At 41.8% G+C, this 23,886-nt stretch overlaps 2 protein-coding genes across 3 annotated transcripts in view; one reads left to right on the plus strand and one right to left on the minus strand.

The window, feature by feature from the left end:
* LOC127624183 (uncharacterized) overlaps nucleotides 1–11,981 on the minus strand; it is a 30,989-nt gene extending 19,008 nt beyond the window's left edge. The window contains exons 1-4 of the mRNA XM_052098890.1: nucleotides 11,724–11,981; nucleotides 11,226–11,498; nucleotides 11,004–11,123; nucleotides 8,366–8,590 (exon numbers count right to left, since the gene is read on the minus strand). Of these exons, the coding sequence (XP_051954850.1) occupies nucleotides 8,366–8,590; nucleotides 11,004–11,123; nucleotides 11,226–11,498; nucleotides 11,724–11,958 (853 nt within the window). The 5' untranslated portion in view covers nucleotides 11,959–11,981. The remainder of the gene's footprint in view (nucleotides 1–8,365; nucleotides 8,591–11,003; nucleotides 11,124–11,225; nucleotides 11,499–11,723) is intronic.
* Nucleotides 1–23,886, plus strand: part of LOC127624184 (lysophospholipid acyltransferase 2-like) — an 81,770-nt gene that overhangs the window by 11,922 nt on the left and 45,962 nt on the right. The gene's annotated exons all lie outside the window — the stretch shown is intronic.

Here is a 23,886-nt window from a genome sequence, read left to right on the forward strand (position 1 = left end):
TTGCATCTTACTGCAATATATATATGGCTACTTTGCTATCTATAGAAGTTCTTTGATTGTAAAGCAAATCAATCAGGCTGAGCGTTTTGCTTGTGACAGCTGAAAAGACTTCAGTGGGCAGCTTTCATTCTGCACCTCAATGTCCTCTTATTTTTAGGAGGGCCGTGTCCTAGCAACAGGTTCTCAAGGATTCCCACCAAAAGCCCGAACTTAAACTGCGTTCTTAGTGATTACAACATCGTATGCATAGTCCTGGTAATCTTGAGGTTTATGGGTGGCAAAAAAATTCTGGTGAGATGCCTGTAAAATAATTGCTTTAATTTGGAAGGAAACTTTGTATTCAAGTACAGTGCAAACAAAGTATTCACAGCACTTCACTTTTTCCACATTTTGTTATGTTACAGCCTTATTCCAAAATGGATTAAATTAATTATTTTCCTCTTCTGGATTAAATTCATAATTCTACAAACAATACCCCATAATGACAACATGAAAGAAGTTTGTTTGAAATCTTTGCAAATGTATTAAAAATAAAAAAACATAAAAATAAAATCACATGTACATAAGTATTCGCAGCCTTTGCTCAATACTTTGTTGAAGCACCTTTGGCACCAATTACAGCCTCAAGTCTTTGTGTATGATGCTACAAGCTTGGCACACCTATTTTTGGGCAATTTCTCCCATTCTTCTTTGTAGGACCTCTCAAGCTCCATCAGGTTGGATGGGGAGCGTCAGTGCACAGCCATTTTCAGATCTCTCCAGAGATGTTCAATCGGGTTCAAGTCTGGGCTCTGGCTGGGCCAATCAAGGACATTCACAGAGTTGTCCCGTAGCCACGCCTTTGTTATTTTGGCTGTGCACTTAGGGTCCAGAGCGCTCTGGAGCAGGTTTTCATCAAGGATGTATCTGTACATTGCTGCATTCATCTTTCCCTCAATCCTGACTAGTCTTCCAGTTCCTGCCGCTGAAAAAAGTATGGTATTGGCCAGGTGATGAGCGGTGCCTGGCTTCCTTCAGACATGACGCTTGCCATTCAGGCCAAAGAGTTCCATCTTTGTTTCATCAGACCAGATAATTTTGTTTCTCACGGTCTGAGAGTCCTTCAGGTGCCTTTTGGCAAATTCCAGGCAGGCTGTCATGTGCCTTTTACTGAGGAGTGGCTTCCGTCTGGCCACTCTACCATACAGGCCTGATTGGTGGAGCGCTGCAGAGATGGTTGTTCTTCTGGAGGTACTCCTCGCTCCACAAAGAAATGCTGGAGCTCTGTCAGAGTGACCATCGGGTTCTTGGTCACCTCCCTGACTAAGGCCCTTATCCCCAGATCACTCGGTTTGGCCGGGCGGCCAGCTCTAGGAAGAGTCCTGGTGGTTCCAAACTTCTTCCTTTTACAGAGGCCACTGTGCTCATTGGGACCTTCAATGCTCCAGAAATGTTTCTGTACCCTTCCCCAGATCTGTGCCTCGATACAATCCTGTCTCGGAAATCTACAGACAATTCCTTGGACTTCATGGCTTGGTTTGTGCTCTGACATGCACTGTTAACTATGGGACCTTATATAGACAGGTGTGTGCCTTTCCAAATCATGTCCAATCAACTGAATTTACCACAGGTGGACTCCAATCAAGTTGTAGAAACATCAAGGATGATTAGTGGAAACAGGATGCACCCAAGCTCAATTTTGAGGTTCATGGCAAAGGCTTTGAATACTTATGTACATGTTATTTTTCCTTTTTTATTTCTAATAAATTTGCAAAGATTTCAAACAAACGTTTTCATGCTGTCATTGAGGTATTGTTTGTAGAATTTTGAGTAAAATAATGAATTTAATCAATTTTGGAATAAGGCTGTAACATAGCAAAATGTGGAAAAAGTGAAGAGCTGTGAATACTTTCTGGATGCACTGTATAGCGCAGTATGAAGGTTGAGCATGAATAATATCCTTGACCGCTTCACAAATGCCCTTAAATTAAGTGATAATTCTTCCGTTATTATAATGAACATTGCTTTCTGCAATTAGTTTCTCAATATCACATGCAAATAACTAATTACGACATGGCATGCTAAAGCTAGGCTGACTTTGTAGTAATTTTACAAAAAAATATAAAATTATGGTTTTCAAACATGCAAGTTTTAAGTTAAATGTGTGTTGTAGGACCTCATTTCAATCTACATGCATTTACAACAACCCATATGAAATGTAGAAAAAAATACGCTCTTTAAATTCTCTGCCAGTGACATGCCTTTGAGTAAGAGACAATATAATCACTTTTTATAAATGTCGGCACTCTGCAGTGCAGTTACCGAAGGATCATCCCGTGACCTACTGTGAAACGGTGTCAAAGTTACAGGCCTACTATCAGACAACCACTGTCTTTATCTCAAATGGTTTGAATTTACAGGGGAGAGCAGGGAGGCAGCAGTACTTTATTGCAAATCCAGTGACATCTTATGGATCACTTTTCTTTGTTTAACTCTTGTACGATGCAGAAACCTTCGACATTACATTTGATATTTTGTTTGTTGAGTGGGTTGTAAAACTAGATGTTACTTTTTCTTTAGGTCAATAAATCATATCATTATGTAATATTTACCTAAATCTGCAGTCACTCTAGGCTTTGAGTATGCAATTATTTCGGGCAACAATAAGAACATACAGCTTTGAAATATAAGAGGTCAGTGTGTGACATTGCAATCTTTTATTTGTCACACTTATGCCTTCATTCGAATTGTGACCAATTAATTAATGCACGTTATTTCAAAGTACGTATATTTTAAATAAAAAGCAAGCAAAGTGGTATATACACATTTATTTCAGTGGTGACATTCACCACCTGATGAAGTGGAGTGGTCTTTCACTTTCCCTGACTCAGCTGACCTTGATGTATTTTCAGTGCATTTCCAGCCAAGCCCCATCACTCCCCAGCCTTAGACATGGTGCACTGCCTCTGAGTCACCAATACTTAAAATCTAATTAATCTGCTGCTTATCAGAATCTGTAGGTTTGGCAAATTCTCAGATGTTTTATCCCCGGCTGTTAGCAGCCAGCTTCAGTCTGAGAACTGTGGTGAAGGAGAGTTCTGCTCAGGTTCCTCTGTTCTGACACTGGAGATCAGTCACCAGGTAACTGGACATAAAAGGAAACTTGGAATCAGTGGCGGATTAGGCATGGATGACATGGGCAGTCGCCCAGGGCGGCATCTTGCGTTGGGGCACGAGGTGGAGGCAACACCCCCCGCTCAACATCTTTGGGGGTTTGAACCCTGAAGCGGGTTTTGCCCAGGGCGCCAAACAAGCTAGAACTGCTTTGAATGTAATGGCAGGCATCATGGATAATAAATTAAAGAGGATAAAGGGAAAGAAAGAGAGGCACAAATTTTCAGTCTGTCTCATAGATACAGGAATTAGTGTTGTCAAAAATACCGGTACCAAGTCGGTACTCAAAAAAAATATTATTTATGATACCAGAATTTCTGATGGTACCGGGGTACCGAGTCTACCCGGTACCATGCAGAGGCGGGAACTTTCGAACGCTCACAACAAGCAAAAGATTGCGGCAAGCAAAGCTGCTGCGGAGCCTCAACTGAATCTTGTCGAAATGAAAAGTGGAAAAAGCCAGGTAATTTGAGGCTGATTAAAAGGGAAACATCACAGATCAGCAAAAACCTGTTTGTAAACGCTGCTTTGGCAATTTTCTGACGAAAGGAGGAAACACATCAAACTTAAAGCACATGAAAGACAGACACCCGGATTTATTCAAGCAAATAAAGCAGGTGAGTTTAAACTTTCACAGTTTATATTATGTAGATCCCAAAGTATTAGGGAATAATAAAAAAAAAAATAAAAAAGTACATTCAGAAGCATGTACCGTTGTAGAATAAGCGGAGGCGGAGCTCTTTAAAAGGACATTCCAGTGTTACATCTTAAATGCAGTCAAATTTAATGCGTTATAGCTTTATTTAAGTTCAAATAATACAGAAGCAGATCATGTTAATAACTATAAACTCAGACACTGGCATTTGTGTGTGTGGTCGGTGCCTCTTCTTTAAGTTGCGCAAATGTCCCGATCTCAGGGGGAGAGGTTGAAACTGTACCCGGCTGAGAGAGACTCTGCCTCGGTCGCGCACGCTTAATGCAGCTAGATTAGAACGTGACTGCACGCGACTTATTTAATCATAATATCTATATATATATGTCACGATGCATTTGTTATCATGAAGAAAATTGGCAATATGCAGCTTTATTAATAAGAGCACATTAGTTTGGAAATGTTTTTTTTATTCATTCTATTGTATGCTTGTTTATTTAGTTTTTTTTTTTTAGTATTTGTAAAAACTTAAGTTGAAAAGTTGAAGCAAATCTTATACAAGTGTTCAAAAATACTTTAAGCATACATTGTTCAGTTTTGTTATAATTAAAAAATTATATTTTGAAATAAAAGTGTTGCTTAATTGCATATCATTGTTCTTAGTTCTGCTGCTAATGTTTTGTTAACTTTGTTATTAAAAGAGTGTTGTTCAGTAACCTGTTTTTGTGTTTTGCTTTGGTACCTAAAATGGTATCGAGTACCGTGAAATTTCAAAGGTATTGGTACAGACTACTGAAATTTTGGTACCGTGACAACACTAACAGGAACATTTGCACACCTGCTGAGTAATCGAAAATCAAGTTCAAGGAAGTAATTAATGAAATTTTTCTTTTATACAGTGCATTCAGGAAGTATTCAAACCCCTTAATTTTTTTCACATTTTGTTATGTTGCAGCCCTTTGCTAAATTGCTTTAATTTTTTTTTTTTCATATCAATACCCCATAATGACAAAGCAAAAACCAGATTTTTGATAACTTTTTTAAAATAAAACATTCACAGAGTTGTCCCAAAGCCACTCTTGTGTTGTCTTGGCTGTGTGCTTTGGGTCATTGTTCTGTTGGAAGGTGAACCTTCTGCCCAGCTTGAGGTCCTGAGCACTCTGGAACAGGTTTTCATTAAGGATATCTCTGTATTTTGCTGTGTTTAGCTTTCCTTTAACGCTGAACAGTCCCTACCGTTGAAAAAACTCCGCCACAAAATGATGCTACCACCACTATGCTTCACCATTGGATTGGTATTGTGCAGTTGATGAGCAGTGCCTGGTTTCCTACAGACATGACGCTTGAGACCAAACAGTTCAATCTTCGTTTCATCAGACCAGAGAATCTAGTTTCTCACAGTCAGAGTCTTTTAGGTGCTTTTTTGTGTCTTGCACTGAGGAGAGGCTTCCGTCTGGTCACTCTGCCATAAAGCAGAGATCGGTGGAGTTTTGCAATGATGGTTGTCCTTCCATAGTTTCTCCCATCTCCACACATGATCTCTGGAGCTTAACCATAGCCCTTTTCCACGGAGATGGTCCGGGTGCGGGTTCCTGTGCCAGAATTTTTTAACCGTTTCCACGCATTTCCCCTGCAGAAAAGGACATTCCAGGTCATTCCAGATCGTGTCAGGGGGAGTACACATCAAGCCTTGGTGGATACTGGCTGTAATCAGACATATACACCAAGGCTATACACCAATGTTTGGTTCAAGACGAGGTTTTGGGCAAAACTAAAAGGTTGAAGGTGAGGGTGGGTGCATGGGGATATCCACAATTGTCCTGTAGTATTACTGAAAAGCATAGAGTGGAGACTGCAGTTAGTTCCCACCTCACCCATTCACTCATTTTGGGAAATAATTAGCCAGAATAAGACTTTAATAAAGGGAATATGTGTGGATGGGACCTGCAAGAAAATTATTTGATGTGAGACGCCTTGGCGGGGGAGGCAGTGCCGGGGTGGTCTTCTTCAGCTCCACGTCAGGATGACATAAAGGAGCCGTCCTTAGAAGATTTCCCAAAGGGGAATTCCCTCTGGAGCAGTCAAGAGATGAAACCCTTAGGCATGCCCATGACCAAGTGAAAGGTATTGATGGTCAACAGCTCCAGACAAACATCGCACTTTCATATCCATATGTCACTATTGTAAAATAGAGGTTGTATCGAGGACGCTTGGACAAAAGAGGATTCAACATAATTGTTAATACTGTGGAGCCATTTGGAAATGTTATTTCAGCCTGACCGAAGCAAAGTGGGCGTGTTTACTTGCACGATTAACTGAAAGTGGAGCGCTGCCGTCTCGTGATGCGCGAATGGCTTAAACGCGCTGCACGAGTCTGTTGTGTATACTGCAGTCTCATAACATTTTAACTTTTTGTTTAGCATCCCATTTAGCTCATGAAAACACTGTGTGATCATGAGGAAGGATTACATCTAATAATCTAACAATTATTAGAATGATTATTAGATGATTCGGGCAATTATTGCAATGATTAATCATTAGCTCTTAAATCGACTGTTCAGCTTGTGCACCGACTTAAACATGCCCCGACATGCTTGCTAATAAAGCGGACAAATGTATTTTTTTTTAAAATACCTCTAAATGACATTCACGGAATTAAAGGGAAAAAAATATTTTTTTTATTAAGTTTAATTCAGTAATAAAATTCACTGCAAAAGAATCCTATTGTTATCAAATGTTTTTGTCTTGTTTTCCATTTTAAAATAGTCTAAAAATACATGTACTTGAGAAGCAACATATAAGATATTTAGACTTTCTTTTAAAGAATAGATCTTGAATATATATGCCGTTTCTCAGGTGAATGCATCTTTTTTAAAGGATTTTTATATATAATAAAATATTTGTATTTTTAATATTATATTCAACATTCTTAGATAACATTTTTTTATTCTGCAGTATAGCTGCTAAAGTAAATGTACGTTGTTTTAAAAGGAGTTTTAGATATTTATATTGGAAAACAATGGGGCGAAGACTACCCTTTCTAACCTTTTTGTTCACTTCAATCCATCTTTAACTCCCTAAAAAACAAACTCTCTCTTATTAATAAAGCTGCACATTGTCAATTTTCATCACGATAAGAAATGCACAGTGACGCATATACTGTAGAATGATACAATAAGTTGCGAGCCATCACATTATAATCTAGCTGCAGCAAGCGTGCATGCTCAAGGGATGAGCGTCTCCATGCTAGAGTGTGCATCAGCCGGATGCAGTTTCAATTTCTCCCCTTAGATCGGGACACTTTGCGCAACTCATAGAAGAGGCACAGAGAAATGCCAGTTTTGGAGTTTGTAGTTGTTTACATAAATGGCTTCCTTATTATTTTAACTTTAATAAAGCTATAACGCATTAAATATAACTGCATTAAAGATGTAACGCTGGAGTGTTTGTTTTAAAGGCGCTCGACATGCAAGTTTTGCTTAAGCTCTGCTTATTCCACAATGAGAGTGCTTCTGTATTTACTTATTTGGTATTTTTGTATAATTCCCCTCATACTTTGTAATCTACATCACCTGAAGCTGTGAAAGTTTAGAGTGCATCTGGACTTCCTCTCCTCAATCAGGCGCATAATTACAGTTTCATGTTATCTCGCGTTACGTTAAATAACATCAAAAGGACTATTCGACAACAGAATTTTTTGTCAACAATTTTTTATTGTTGACGTTGTCAATTACATTGACAAATCATTTCAGCCCTAATTGGAATGCTGGTGCGTAATTTCATATGAATAAAAGTCTACTCCTCTCTTGCCGTTGCTGGCATGCCAGTGATTACACGCAAGTGCTTGCATGCATTCCAATAGGTTGCCGACCCCTGACATACACCGATAATTAAAAATAGCTCAGATGGACGAAATAACAATTTGTTAAGCAGTTTATGCACAAAACAACAAGAGGCAGAGCAGTAGGCCTATATACTGCTCTCTCACTCTCTCTTTATGAACTGAGCCCCCCAGTGGGCGGGGCCATGGGTGCGAAGATGTGAAGTAGGTGTTGATTTTGTTGCTGTAGTGGTGGTCATGAATTGATGAGCAGCCTTTGTGACATCACAAATATACGGATGTAGAGGTGGTGCCGTTTTGGCAGCTTGGTTTCAATAAATGCTTTTATTGCATTGGGGATTTGACAAGTTTTGAGTTCAGAAATTTACAGTATGTTTTTAAAGGTAAAAAGACCTCTTATATGTCAAAATATCAAGTAATAGTTGATTCCTCATGACATGACACCTTTAAGTAGGAATTTATTCATATTTAACTTTTACATGATTTCCTTTAAGGCTTAAAAACTTGTGAATTACATTAAAAATTATATTTGAAATATCAAATAATTTCAAAATATATAAAATATCTGTCTCTCTTTTTGGCCAACTTTAATCTTGGTCCATTTTGCATTTATACTGTTGTTGGAACCCAGCCAACCTGAAAGTCTGTTATATTATATTCAAGTATGCAATAGTATACAACTATAATAATAGCAACACTGATTAATACAATTAATTTACCTTGTCGATCATGTAACATCTCTGTGTTGTCATCTGGCTCTGGGTTCTCAGCTGACTCATGGAGATCCAGCAAGGCCTTTGCGTATCTACGTTGATCGTCTCTGGACTTCATCCTTTCCTCTCGTATATGCGATGCTTCTGACATGGGCTTACCTTTCTGATAACCGAGGTTAACTGTAGGAGCCCAGTCTACAGACTCAACATCGTTTAAAGCACCAGGGCAGCCTAAAGAGAACAACACCGTAGCAATAAGGCTGCACCCTGCAAAGACTTTGTAGTTAGCTTTGCTAACGTTATGTATTTTTGTTTAGTTACTGAGGTACAAACTCAAACAAAGAAAAACAGTTACTTTAAATTTACGAAGTACGGAAACAGCTAAAGTTACATAAACATAGTGAGTTGTATAGAGATTGCTTAGACACTTGACCAACTGGGTATCAACGTCATCAGAACGCAAAGAATTATGGGTATGTTTGGCCCGTTTACATGGGCTAGTGTTCTGGCATGAAAATAATTTAAAAAATTAGTGTGAAAAACAGAATATAATCCTACAAAATGCAGCGGGCTAAAGAAAACATTGTCAGACCATACCGCCTAAAACTAAATCCTAATCCTGGTTTTCATTTCTTGTCCTCAGAGCAGAGTTACATATTCTACATTGATTAAAAAAAGAAAATCAAATGTGTTTTTAATGGTAGTATTATTTTATACGGAAGAGAGAGTGTGTGCAACCCTATACATTATAGGGCCAAAATATCCCCACAAAGATGGCAATATCCGAAATACTCATCCTTATGGGGAATTAGTTTTTTGGGGGGGAAAACAGACTAAGTGAAAATGTAAGAATGCAGAAAGTTTTCTGAGATAGGTTATTCTATCTTCTGCTTCATGAAACATGTTAATGCTCAGTAGTACACATATATGGTTCTTTAAAGGGGTCATATAATGGTACATGCACTTTTTCAAGTTGATTGTACTGAAATGTGTGTTGGCTGTGCCTGTACACAACCAGGGTTTCCCGCAGCACTTTGAAACTAAGGCGGCCGCCTAAGCAACACACGCCTGCCGCCTTAACTACGTCGTCAAAAAAATATATATGAGCGATATTCGCCGTGTTACTCTGTCCTGTTTTCTCCCTTTCCATCTTTAAATATGTGATAAGCCTTCGTGTTCGCTTCAGTCTTGTTATCAGCGCGTTCTTCCGCAGCGGCGCCGAGCGTGTGTGTGTGTGTTCATCTGAGCCTCATTGGTCTGTCACTACAAGTCAATGTCAGAATATCTGAGATGACCAATCAAATCAAAGTAGGCGGGCTTTATGTTCACAGCGCAAATTTTAGCAGAGCGACTCGACGCGCTTCAGTTTACGGTCGGTCAAGTGCTAGATAAGATGTAAGTTGCTAAACTAAACATTTGCTATTTGACTGTTTTTTAGGTCATAAATGTTATTTATGAAAATATGCATAAATGGTCCACTCGTAAAAGAGTGCAATTACCGAAGGGCCCTTGAAATGTTTTTTTCTAAACCAAGGAGGATAGCCTGTAGCGATGCTAGGTGTCAGCTCTGCCATAAGCAGTGATTGTAATAAGCTTTGCACATTTTGACGGACTATTAGATGTAATGTTATTACCTTGACAAACTAATGCATCATTAAAAAGATATGACTCAAGTTTCAGTATTTGTCTTAATTTGTGTCAGGAGTTATGCAATCCACCTTAACTAACACATTTTCTGCGGGAAACCCTCCACAACCATCCTATTATGATAAAAATCCATCCAGTGTTTTTGTTTTAATCTCCTTATATATTTTCCCCTGCCTCAAATCGAGGCCATTCGACCGTGTGATGTCACACGGTCGGACGCCCCTCCCAGGATTGTTGATTGACAGCAGTGTTTCAACACAGCTCGTGAGCGAGCTGTCAATCATAGTCCGTCATCATTGTTGATACACTGGAGCAGAATGGCGCCTAAGCGATTGTGGTGTTCTGTTCTTCGGTGTAATAACGAACACAGCAGTCATTTTGATGTTCCTAAATCTGAACCGCTGAAGACACAGTGGCTGAGTTTTGTTTATGATGGGAATATTCCCCACGAGCAACGTCAATGCGTTCATGTTTGCGCGAATCATTTTCCACCAGACTGCTTTATAAAGGAGGGTCAGTATAAAGCTGGTTTTGCTAAGAAGCTGCTGCTGAAAAAAGATTCGGTACCAACTATTTATATTCCCTCTGCACCTCCAGAAGAAGTAAGTGTAACGTTTCATTAACCTTTATATTAATCTTTGCAAATCGCTTGCATGCTTCACAATGAATGTGGCTAATGTTTACACTCAGGGTACATTACGGCATGTTTTCCATAACGGAGGGGCAGGGTGACCAAAGCTCATTATCATTTAAAGTCATATGCTCTGAAACGGCGTGCTGAAAACAGCTGTTTTTGAGCAGGTAAAATTAGTGTTTTCTTAAAATACTAATGAGAATTTTTAATAAAAGTATATTACCAAGTTTTAATTTAGACCCTAAAGATTCATATTAACTTGTACAAAAATAGCATTATATGACCCCTTTAATGTATTTGCATTGTCCTAAAATTGACATTTTTGAAACTTCTGGTCTACTTGCGTCTGTTACCAATATTTACCAAGGAACAAATGTGCTGCTTCATTCAACTCAGTCTCATGACCGGTGTGGACAGTGCCCGGCGATGGGGGTGGATTCACGGGACCTTCCATCTCAGTTGCAGGTGCAGGTGTAGTGTTGTCTGACGGTAACAATAAAAATAAATTGTGTCATATCACAACCTTTATTCCAAAGTAATCCAGATTAGATATACACAGGGGGCAACATATATTGTATCTTTTACCTGGGTATAAAGGTGCTGCATTATCCAACTCAGCCTCAGGACCAGTGTGGTCAGTGCCTGGCGATGGGGGTTGATTCATGTGAGCTTCCAACTCAGCCTCAGGACCAGTGTTGTCAGTGCCTAGCGATGGGGGTTGCTGTTGTTGTGACCTCGTCGCTCTTCTCCTAAACAGCTTGAACCGGTCTGTGTTCGTAGCTTTGACCTCAGTATGGCCGAGGTACAGAGAAGGGGCCCAGTCAGGATCACACTCCAACATTTCATAGGCAGGTTTGCCTGCAAACACAGTCACCAAATAAATTGCTATGTAGCCTAGATGTACAACATTTAAAACTGATTAACGTTACGCTTTAGTACATTGGTAACTTAAGCTCATTTTCTTGTCATTTCATGCTAGTTAACATTGGCCTGACGTCAAATCTAGTGGTCTGGTTAAATCAAACAAAACACGCTGGTTATTTGCCCACAACATAACATTTACATAGAGTAATTGTAACTTACCTTTGTGAAAATGCTTTGAACACACCATCATGTGTGGTGGAGTGTTATCGAAGGTAATCTTGGGCCTCCTTACTGCTGCTATCCATGCCATTCGTCGCCTTTTTGTCACCTCTGAAACATGGCTTGTACTATTATTTTTCCACGCTGGAAAACGATAAAAGGCCACTTCTTTTTTTAGGCCACTTCTATCGTGAGAACGACTATTGCAGTTTATAACACAGCAGGTAGACGGCATCTTGAACACTGTGTTCTTCCCTCCATGCAATCAAGTCTGGCGCCTTCTGTTTGTGCCGCGGATTCCCAAAATGCTTTGCGTTCACCACTGGTAATACGTCACGATGACGTCACATTAGCAATCTTGACGAAGTGGTCACTGCACACACGAGCATTATCCGACTGGGCTCCTCCCGTCCGCAGACGCAGGTTTACAATCCATTTTTCCGCCGTTTTTCAGTCAATTTCTTGCATTTTCCCCCCTTATGAACAACAACTTTTGGTACACGATAAAAGCCCCTTGTGGTTTCTCGGTTTGGTCGATTTGAGCAACCGTAGACGACGCAAAGCATAGGCATTTTGCGTTTGTGATTGTGCTTCCTATGTAGAAAATCCCTTCCTGCCCTCCATGTGCATTTCGCCCCACAGCAACGCAGTGACGTGACGTCATGTGCAAACACGATTTCTTGCTTAGCTCACAGCATTAACTGAATTACAGTTTCAATTAAAACGTGAATTGCTTTTTGGCCTTTGGAAGAAATAAGGTCAATTTCAATTGATTCATTGTTTTTATAAAATTAGTTACATGATCGGCCGAATCTGCCGATCAATTAATCAAATAACAAAATTGACTGAGAAAAGCGCCTTTTTCAGAATAAATTAATAATATAATTTATATAAATGAATTATAAATAGAATATGCTGTGTGTATATACAGCCTAATACAGATTATAATTCGTGTTATTGAAATATATTACGTCATATTGTGGCAACAGTCAAGTTTACAATACAAAAAGTTAAAAGTGGCTGCATTGTGTCTCACTCGTTTTTGGCGCCTCATAAGCGCTGTCAAGTTAAACGTATTTTCAGTGTTTCCCATTAATTATCTACAGTCTAGATTCTAGACTGTGGCGGCCATATTTTCACAATTAACCGAAAATATTTTTCCATTGTCATAATAACATAAAATATCTCTAACGTTGTGTTTTAAGCCTTGGCTTCGGAAAGCACCTCTCACTTTCAGTCAGTCAGCACCCTCAAACGAACCTTAGCGCAGACCAGGGCAAACTACTGCCCGCGGGTCGATTTATCATGAACGTTTTTTATTAGATCTTTCATGTATCTGACTTCGGGACCTATCGCGCACCCACAAGCTTTTTTTTTTAATATGCGCAGGGATGCCAGATAATATATGAAACACCCCTAATAGGGATTTATACATGCACAAATTGGAAATATTCGCCTTATCTTTATGCAATCTGGCAACCATGCATGCGATTGCGCGCGGTTTCTGTATCCTCATCGAAAATGAAAACCTTTAAAAAAAAAAAAAAAAAACATAGCGCTCCGTGCAATATTATAGACAAAGAAAAGTTTGATGCAGCCACTTCGTGTCCATTCGTGATGCTGCGTGTGCTGTTTAGTGCCAAGACTGTGAGCAAACATTTTGATGAACTTTAGATAAACCCCAATAGATCTTTGCGTCATTCGCACACGGAGGGGACCAAGTGACAGAGGAAAATGTTTGTTATTTGTGTTATTTGTAAAATGCTGAAATCTCTCACATCAGTAGCTATGTGTATGTTACTCGGGCAGTAATCGTTTATTAGTGTCTTGCAGACTGTTTTATTCAGATGTGTGCTGAATGGGATGCCAACACACCATTGAAGAGACCCACATCTTGAACCTATGAGCGTGTAAACAGGTGGATAATGTTTTGAGAGTAAAACAACTTTGTCCACTTTGCTACAAACATTAAAATAATCTTTTAGAATATATAATTTCTGAATATTTTATTTTACTATTAAACCAGACTCCAGATGTAGTTAAGTTGAATATTAAATTGCCACTGCATTGAAGTATGGTAAAATATAAAATACAATTAATAATTATACTCAGCCTTTATTCAGGTTTACTAACACATGATAGAAAAGTAGCAGCTTCAAGCAATCACTGAATGGTCCCATCAGTCAGTATACACTTCAGAAAATTGTGCATTATTCATTGAGTATGAGTGCACTAGTACTTCTGGGCTTAAAACATACAACTATGCAGAACGTTTTTATCTCCTCTGTTCCATGTTCTACTTAACGGCTGATTTGCCCTTGTACCAAAATAATTGCACATCCCTGCTCAATTGAATATGTAAGACTAATACTGTTAATTGGCAAGAAGATTTCCTTGAATCCCAACAAACTCACAAAAATCCCTGCATTTTGTGAACGCACAAAATGCTGCATCAAAACTTAAACGTTTATGATTTTGCAAATCAGTATACGACAGATCATGTGAAAAAAATAAAACCCGAAGCAATACAGTTTTTGTACATAAAAAAAAATAAATGTTTATGTTATATTGTTTAGTAGCATTTAAAAATGATTTAATCTTTTAAAAAAATTGTAATTATGATACATCTACACTTTATACATAACTCCCCCACTATTTTCAGAAGCATCCTCTGTGATTTTGATCTGGAACCAGGCCTGTAAGTAATGTTAACTAACGTTACAGTATCCACTGCATTTATCCACTTGCCCATACACAATTTTAATAATATTAATGAATGTCAGCAAACAGATAACATTTCTGCAGAAGTTATCATTGATAATTAGCATTAATCTAAAGTTAGCTAATTTAGGTAACGTTAATGTTAGCTAACGATGTTAGCTATCAGTCTCCTCACTTATGTCGACTGACAGATTCGACTATTTGTCGTGAAAAACAATGTATAATATATGTAACTTTTATATCTACTAGGCTAATTATCAAACGTTAGCATATTACCAGCAGATCTGACAATGTAACTATTTTCAGCAAGAGGAGCAAGTTGCCTCATCATGTAACTTAAGCTATTTGTAATGTTAACTAATCGAGTTGAAGTAACGCTACTGTTTTAAGCTTAATGTTTGTACCCTTGCTTTTCAGATCATGAGCATTTTTTTTTTTTTTTTAATTCCTTTTTTCTCCCAATTTGGCATGCCCAATGAGCTTTTAAGTCAGTTGCCTCCGTGTCTGAGACCTTCAACCCACAAATCTTATCAAGTGGCTTGTTGAGCGCGTTGCCACGGAGACATAGCGCATGTGGAGGCTTCATGCCACCCACCGTGGCATCCACGCTCAACTCACCATGAGCATTTTTTAATATTTAAAGAAGAGATATCGAAATCCACCACCAGATGAGGATGAACCACATTATAGCGATCACAAGGAGGTTACCCCATGTGACTCTACCCTCCCTAGCAACTGGGTCAATTTGGTTGCTTAGGAGACCTGGCTGGAGTCACTCAGCACGCCCTGGATTTGAACTTGTGAACTCCAGGGGTGGTAGCCAGCATCTTTTCCACTGAGCTACCCAGGCCTCCTACAGATCATGAGCATTTTTAAATATTTAAAGAAGAGAGAGTGAAATCCACCACCAGATGAGGAAGAAATAGCTACAGAGGTAGCTAGCTAGGAAAGCTAGCATAGTTAGATGGCAAGTCAATAGCCAAACAGATTATTCATAGACTTTTATCAAGAAATAAACTAACAGTGGAATTTTAATGTTACTAGTTTCTTTATAGCAGAAGAGACAGCTTCTCCATGTAGTAGAAGAGACAGCCTCAGCTGACTCTCATAGAGGGACAGACATTCAGAGAGGGGCAGCAGGGGTGACAGCCTCCCCTGAGGGAGGGCCAGCAGGCGATTTTGACAGCTGAGAAAGGGGCAGTAGGTCCAAGTAGTTTCAGTTCAGTTTTTGAACAGTGTTAAATTCCGTCTCATTTACCATGCTTTGTGGGTGTGATTTTTTTGCCGTTTCATCACCATTCATAACTATTCAACCAATATGTTTATGATTAAATTACTACTTGAGCACAAAATTGTTTATTGGAGCACAACGTTCTTCATAGATCGAGCCTCTTAATTTTGCTCTCAAAGTACACCAGATTGACATATTTAACTTTCAAATGTATACAATTTTCTTATTGGAGCCATGCCCCTGGACTCCACTAGAGGGTCCGAGGTCCAAATCCTGTGGAAACACTGTAGTTTGAAACTTTGAATACCCATCTCAAGATCCCTGCATTCTGTTGTGCTCGGTGCGTGTCATCTGTGGAAGGCTAAGCTGCCTGCTCGTTGGTTTGAAGTGGAGCGTTGTCTGTAAAGATGAAGCCCATTAGCTTCCAGAAGTGGTTGCTAGTCTTCCTGGGGTCCAAAAGCTTGAATTGCTCCGATGGTAGGAACATTTCTTATTACGTAATTTACTTCCATGTCAGGGACATAATTAACTGCTTTTTATAAAAAAAAATACTAATTATTAAATAAATGAATATTTTTTTTACATGTTATTTTTCATATAATTAATCATACTAAATAAACTTGTTAAATCAACAGCCCTTGTAGAATTGTATAGAGAACTGTTTATGTTAGGATCCCCATTTTTGCTGTCATGTTTTCCTTCCATTCCCCCAATACAGATTCTAAATGTCCTCAATAAGCATGTGGTTCCACTGTTCCTTATGATCTGAACAGGAAAGAGACAATTTCTTTCTTTATTGTGAGAAAACAAGGGGTCTTCCACATATTCCTGTATTCTCTAGCACAGAAACGTAACTCTTTCCACTTTTTCGATTGATTGAAATTAACTACAATTTGTTTAACAGTTGTGCTATTTAGTGTTGATTCCTGAGCATTCTACTAAGATTTCATCTGGTAAATTCATCATAAAACAGCCCATCTAAGTAGTGTTTGTGATGCCAAATTACACTTTGTGTCATCAAAAGTTCAGTGATTGGTCTGCTTCAGGACCACAATTGGGCAGCTTGCTGACAGATGGGTTGCTTACATAAAAGCCCTGCTGAGTTCAGTGCCTTGGCCTGTTGAATGTGGCAGGTTTACTCTGTCTATCTTTTCACCCCTTTTATTACAACTTCTCTTTATAAGGCTGGGCTTGTGAATTAGCCTTTAAACTACTTTATGTTCTTCTATATAGTGTTTGAGTTTAAGAGCATTTTTATTACAAACATCCACCTCCTTCCCACTCCTACACTGGAGAAAAACAAAACAACAACCTATAGAATTGACCCAAAAAACTGAAGCAGCAATTTGCACTCACTCACTTTTGAGTAAATTTGATTATATTTATTGTTGTCAAATATAACCCATTTTATTGAGTAACTTTTTCACTTAAAATCTAGACATCTGCCGGCAAGGTTTTTCCTGCATTTAAAATAGATGGTATTCAAATCACGTTAAGTGCTTTATACAAGCTAAATATGCTTCTCATCTGAAATGAGTGTTTGTGCAACGTGACTGAAGCCTGGTTTCATGTGCTTGTGCTCATTGTGGCTCCATCACAGAATCACTTGCACAAGTAACCTGCACTTCTGGGTTGTTTTTGACATGAGTCCAAAAAAATACAAAAAAATTTCAAATACACCATTACCTTTACAAAAATTAATCACAATTTTATAGCAGTAACAGTAACTGTGTTATTTGAACAAAAATGTTGCAGTTTCATATAAATATGCTTATCTATTTGGTGGAATCTATTAGACTTTATTTTTATTTCAACTGTGGCAGTTGAAGTTTTTAAATATGTTTAGGCTACTATTTCTCAGAAATAATTTTCTGCAAAATAAAGATTTTCAGAATTATATATTTAGCCAAACTAGTTATAATTTTCTATATGTTCCCATGAGTAGAACACTTTACTGAATTGGACTGTGCTAGTGAAAATGTTTGTTTCCTAGTTCCTACTCATAACAGATATTGTTTTCCTTTCATTGGGCTCCTAATTTAAGTAATCTTTAGGATTAGATGAAGGCAAAAAGGCCAGTTTATTTCCCAATATCAAACATTATTTGACAGGAAGAAATCTTTGTCCATAAATTGTCTAAGTCTTGGAGGTCCAGACTTTAAACCTCTTTATATTCTTGCCCTTATATTCACATTGCAATGCCATAAACATAGGGAAGACCATGGATGGACTTTATTTCTCTGGTTGGGTCAGTGTAGCTAGACTTTAAAGAAAATCAAGTTTGTTAAGTGTTAAATTTGATTTCACATTGCACCTTTAAAGTAAAAATATTCTGCATTGAATTGAAAAGGTTCCACACACTTGTAAAAATGGTAAAATAAATAAATAAAAATAACTCCAATGTAAACATTAAATGTATCGAGTAATTATGTTATATATTAATTAAATAATGTAATAAACCAACTTCAAGCATGTGCATGACCGTATACATCAATTATAGAAGACCATAGAATACGTCAATTATCAATTACCCAGGATAAACCCTGGCTGTCTCCTTGGCACAATCATGAGTTGAAGGTTGATTACAGTTCCTCCTTGGTGAAAATTGTCACGAACACAGAGAGCGCCTCTCCCTTCAGTCATCGGAGATCAGATTCTCCGGAGTATTGACCGCTAAGACTACATTTCCCATAAGCCCGCATACCTAGGTCTGATTACTCTACAGCTGTTCCTTGTTTGCCACGCTCTATTTAAACCACTCTGTTCATTCATTCATTGCGAAGTCTTGTTTTGCTCCGGCTACAATTCCAAGCGTTTACCCTGTTTACCAGTCTGTCTATCGTGTATCGACCCTGCTTTGTTCCTGTACCTTGTCTGTTTGCCGCCTGCCCCGTATTTCCATTGCCTGCTCTAGTCTATTGATTGTTTGCTGCCAGCCCCGATCTTCTGCCTGCTCTCACGCTGAGTCTGCCTGCCTCCTACATTTCTGTTTACCTGTGCTTGACCATTGCCTGTACGACTACTGATTGTTTATTAAACACTGCTGATGGATCCCAACCTGCCTGAGTCTTTGTTACAGAAGAATTCGCCACACCATGATCCAGCGGTGATTTCGCGTATGACGGAACAACTCACAACCCAAGCTAATCAGCTGTCAGCCCAACAACAACAGCTCGTTCGGCTTACAGCAGCAGTTGAGGTACTGCACCAGCCTACACCCGCACCAGCACCTGCAATACCTCAAACCAGCTCGGCGGCGACCGCCATGCCCCTCCTAGTAACCTCCGCGAGCCCACGACTCGCGCTACCCGAGAAGTTTGACGGTTCACCGTCAAAGTGCAAAGGGTTCGTCATGCAATGCTCGCTGTTCCTCTCTCAGCAACCGGCACTATACCCCTCTGATGAGAGCAAAATTCTTCTTATGAACTCCGTCCTCACTGGTAGAGCCCTAGATTGGGCAACCGCACTTTGGACCAAACAAGGGTTTGCTCAATTTACCTTCGAATCCTTCCGACAAGGCCTGATTGATGTTTTTGTTCACCCTGAGGGCGGTAAGAACGCTGGCGAGCAACTTCTGGCTCTCCGCCAAGGCAAGCGTCCAGCTGCGGACTACGCACTCTCCTTTCGAACTCTCGCAGCCCAAACGGGCTGGCTCGAATCCACTCACAAGCTCCTCTTTCGGCAGGGCCTTGATACTGAACTCCAATCCGAGCTGGCTTGTCGTGATGAAGGTATTTCCCTGGAGCAATTCATAACATTGGCAATCCGCATAGACAACCTCATCCGTTCCAGACGCCCAGCCCGGTGGTCTACACCTCCCAATCCGGTGCACCAGCCAGCCAACACTTCAGAGCCCATGCAGGTCGACCGGTCACACATCTCTCCCGAGGAAAGGGAACGCTGTTACGCCAACCACCTCTGTCTATACTGCGGTCAAGCTGGACATCAACGCTTCAACTGCCCGACGCGCCCATCACTAGCTTCACATCCCGGGGTGAGTCTGCTCATTTCCTCTACTTTGCCTGGAACCTGCCTCGAAGTACCCATTAAACTAGCCTACCGGTCAACCAGTACTAACACCCAAGCTTTGATTGACTCTGGGGCGGCGGGGAACTTTATTGATGAGTCTTTCTGTGAACAGTATCAAATTCCCCTGACGGCGTGCAATCCTCCTTTGACAGTGGCGGCGCTAGATGGTCGGCCCCTGGGATCCGGCAGAGTATGTTACACCACCCGAGACCTCCTCCTGCAGGTGGGGGCACTACACACCGAAACCATACGCTTCTACGTCATCCAATCTCCTCGCAACCCTGTCATTCTTGGCTTTCCCTTGCTCCGACTACACGACCCACGAATTTCCTGGCGGGACAATCAACTCTCTCAGTTGGGCCCCAACTGTTCTACGAGATGTCTGTGCACCATTCGACCTACCCCCCTGGGGACCACCCACGTCGTAAGAAACCCCGACACATTCCCAACGATTCCTCCGGCATACGCCGACCTCAGTGAAGCCTTCAGCAAGGCCAAGGCGTCACTACTTCCACCACATCGTTCCAGCGACTGCGCTATCGAGCTCCACCCCGGGGCTTCACCGCCCCGTGGCAGAATCTATCCCATGTCTGAACCTGAATCTCTCGCCATGAAATCCTACATAGAGGAGGAACTAGCCAAGGGGTTCATCCGACACTCCACCTCCGCAGCGGCAGCCGGCTTCTTCTTCGTGGGCAAGAAAGATGGCTCGTTACGCCCCTGTATTGACTATCGCGGCCTGAACAACGTCACAGTAAAGTTCCGATACCCACTGCCCCTAGTTCCCTCAGCCCTGGACCAACTGAGGTCGGCAAAGATTTATACCAAGTTGGACCTCCGAAATGCCTACAACCTGATTCGCATCCGGGAGGGGGACGAGTGGAAGACCGACTTTTCCACCACCAGCGGCCATTACGAATATCGGGTCATGCCGTTCGGCCTGTCCAACAGCCCCTCAGTGTTCCAATCCTACGTTAACGACGTCTTCAGGGACATGCTCAATAGGTGCCTGATTGTATACATCGATGACATCCTGATCTACTCCGATTCCCTCGAGGAACACATCGTCCAGGTTAGAGCGGTTCTGAAGCGTCTAATCCAACACCAGTTGTATGCCAAGGCCGAGAAATATGAGTTCAACTTGAGATCTGTTGCCTTCCTGGGGTACATCATCAGCCCTGAAGGGGTGGCCATGGACGACAATAAGGTCCAAGCTGTGCTAAACTGGCCTCAACCCACCACGGTGAAAGAACTCCAACGCTTTCTGGGATTCTCCAACTTTTACCGGAGATTCATCAGAAACTTCAGCACCGTCACCTCACCTCTCACCGCCATGGTAAAGGGGAATCAAAACAAACTTCACTGGACCCCCGACTCCCATCCGGGCCTTCGCTCAGCTAAAGGAGCGCTTTACCTCTGCACCCATTCTGCACCACCCTGACCCTGACATACCGTTCGTCGTGGAGGTGGACGCCTCGAACACGGGCATCGGAGCGATCCTCTCCCAACGCCAAGGTAACCCTCCTAAGCTATTTCCCTGTGCCTTCTACTCCCGCAAACTCTCTTCAGCCGAACAAAATTATGACGTCGGCAACCGTGAACTCCTGGCTATGAAAGCCACGCTGGAGGAGTGGCGACATTGGTTGGAGGGGGCCAGACATCCGTTCCAAGTTTTCACGGATCATCGCAACCTTGAATACCTTCGCTCTGCCAAGAGACTCAACCCCAGGCAGGCCAGATGGGCTCTATTCTTTACTCGCTTTGACTTCACTATTTCTTACCTCCCCGGGTCCAAGAATGTCAAGGCCGACTCCCTCTCTCGGCAGCACGAAGCCACACCTCCACGCTTTGACGCCGAGCCCATAGTTCCTCCCGACTTGGTTCTTGCCCCTGTCCAGTGGGACCTCATGGCAGACATCACCCAGGCTCATGCCACCGCTCCGCCTCCACCTGAATGTTTGCCCAACCGGACCTTTGTACCTCCTAGTCTGCGGGAAAGGGTCATGCGCTGGGTACATGACGCACCGCACTTCAGACACCCGGGCATCACGGCCACCGTCCGCCTACTGCGGAACCGCTTCTGATGGGAGACCCTGTCGGACGACACCACCGACTTCGTGAACAAGTGTCAAGCCTGCAATGTAGCCAAGACCCCTAAACAACCGCCAGCTGGTCTGCTTCAACCACTACCCATACCTCGATGTCCCTGGTCGCATATCGCTGTGGACTTCATTACTGACCTACCCAACTCTCAACACCATACCACAGTTCTAACCATCATTGACCGATTCTCCAAGGCCTGCCGTCTCATACCCCTGCCCAAACTGCCTTCAGCCCTGGAGACCGCCGAACACCTATTCCAATATGTCTTTCGTTACTATGGACTTCCTGAGGACATTGTCTCGGACCGGGGTCCACAGTTCACGTCCAGGGTCTGGAAAGCTTTCTTCCACCGCCTAAACGTCAACGTCAGTCTCACTTCTGGGTACCACCCGCAGTCCAACGGTCAGACGGAACGCCTGAATCAGGAAATAACAAAATTCTTCTGAACGTATTGCCATCGCAATCAGGTGGATTGGAGTCGCTACCTTCCGTGGGCCGAATATGCCCAGAACTCTCTCCTCAAACCCTCAACCAATTTGACACCATTCAAATGCATTCTGGGTTACCAACCCCCTCTCTTCCCGTGGTCCGGCGAACCCTCAGAGGTCCCCGCAGTCAACGACTGGCTGCAGCGCAGTGAGGCAGTGTGGGACCAGGCCCACGTCCATCTACAACGGGCGGTGAACCGTTCCAGAGAGCAAGCCAGTCGCCACCGTCGTCCCGGCCCCAGTTACATCCCTGGTCAATGGGTTTGGCTCTCAACACAAGACCTCCGTCTGCGCCTGCCATGCAAGAAACTCAGTCCTAGGTATGTGGGTCCCTTCAAAATCCTTAGACAAATTAACCCAGTTTCTTTCCGTTTGCAACTCCCTGCTAATTACCGTATTTCTCCTACTTTCCATGTCTCCCTGCTCAAACCGGCTGATGCTCCGAGGACTGAGGAGGAGGCGCCTCCCGGACCCCTCCCCATGATTGTGGGCGGTGAGGAGGCCTTTCTGGTGCGCACTCTGCTCGACTCCAGGCGTCACCGAGGTCAGATCCAATACCTGGTGGATTGGGAGGGGTACGGCCCGTAAGAAAGATCCTGGGTCAGCGCCAATGACATCCTTGACCCCAACCTCATCACAGAGTTCCACAGGATCAATCCGGAGAGACCGGCCCCTCGACCTCGGGGGAGACCCCGACGCAGGTCGCATCCTCGCGTCCGGAGCCGCTCACGGGGGGGGGGGGGTGGCTCTGTCACGAACACAGAGAGCGCCTCTCCCTTCAGTCATCGGAGATCAGATTCTCCGGAGTATTGACCGCTAAGACTACATTTCCCATAAGCCTGCATACTGATTACTCTACAGCTGTTCCCTGTTTGCCACGCTCTATTTAAACCACTCTGTTCATTCATTCATTGCGAAGTCTTGTTTTGCTCCGGCTACAATTCCAAGCGTTTACCCTGTTTACCAGTCTGTCTATCGTGTATCGACCCTGCTTTGTTCCTGTACCTTGTCTGTTTGCCGCCTGCCCCGTATTTCCATTGCCTGCTCTAGTCTATTGATTGTTTGCTGCCAGCCCCGATCTTCTGCCTGCTCTCACGCTGAGTCTGCCTGCCTCCTACATTTCTGTTTACCTGTGCTTGACCATTGCCTGTACGACTACTGATTGTTTATTAAACACTGCTGATGGATCCCAACCTGCCTTAGTCTTCATTACAAAAATGGAGTTACATTTTTGGTCTGTTTCTCACTCAAAATGTATCATATTGCTTCAGAAGTCATTTATTAAACCACTTGAGCCAGATGTATTGCCTTTTATGCTGCCTTTATTTTCTTTTTGGAGCTTGAACGTGTTTGAGCCTGTTAACTTGCATTGTATGGATATATCAGACATGTATGACAATATCTTTGAGTTCCACAGAAGAAAGATAGTTATACAAGTTTGAGATGGCACATGTGAGTAAATTATGAGACAATTATCACTTTTAATTTTTATGTATTGATTTGCTATCAATAAATTACTATATATCAGTATTAAATTGAGCTACGCTGCTCTTTGGATGTCAGAATTGAGCTGGTAACTGGCACTAAACCA

The sequence above is a fragment of the Xyrauchen texanus genome, chromosome 30 (genome assembly GCF_025860055.1).
Source record: "Xyrauchen texanus isolate HMW12.3.18 chromosome 30, RBS_HiC_50CHRs, whole genome shotgun sequence".
Classification (NCBI taxonomy): domain Eukaryota; kingdom Metazoa; phylum Chordata; class Actinopteri; order Cypriniformes; family Catostomidae; genus Xyrauchen; species Xyrauchen texanus.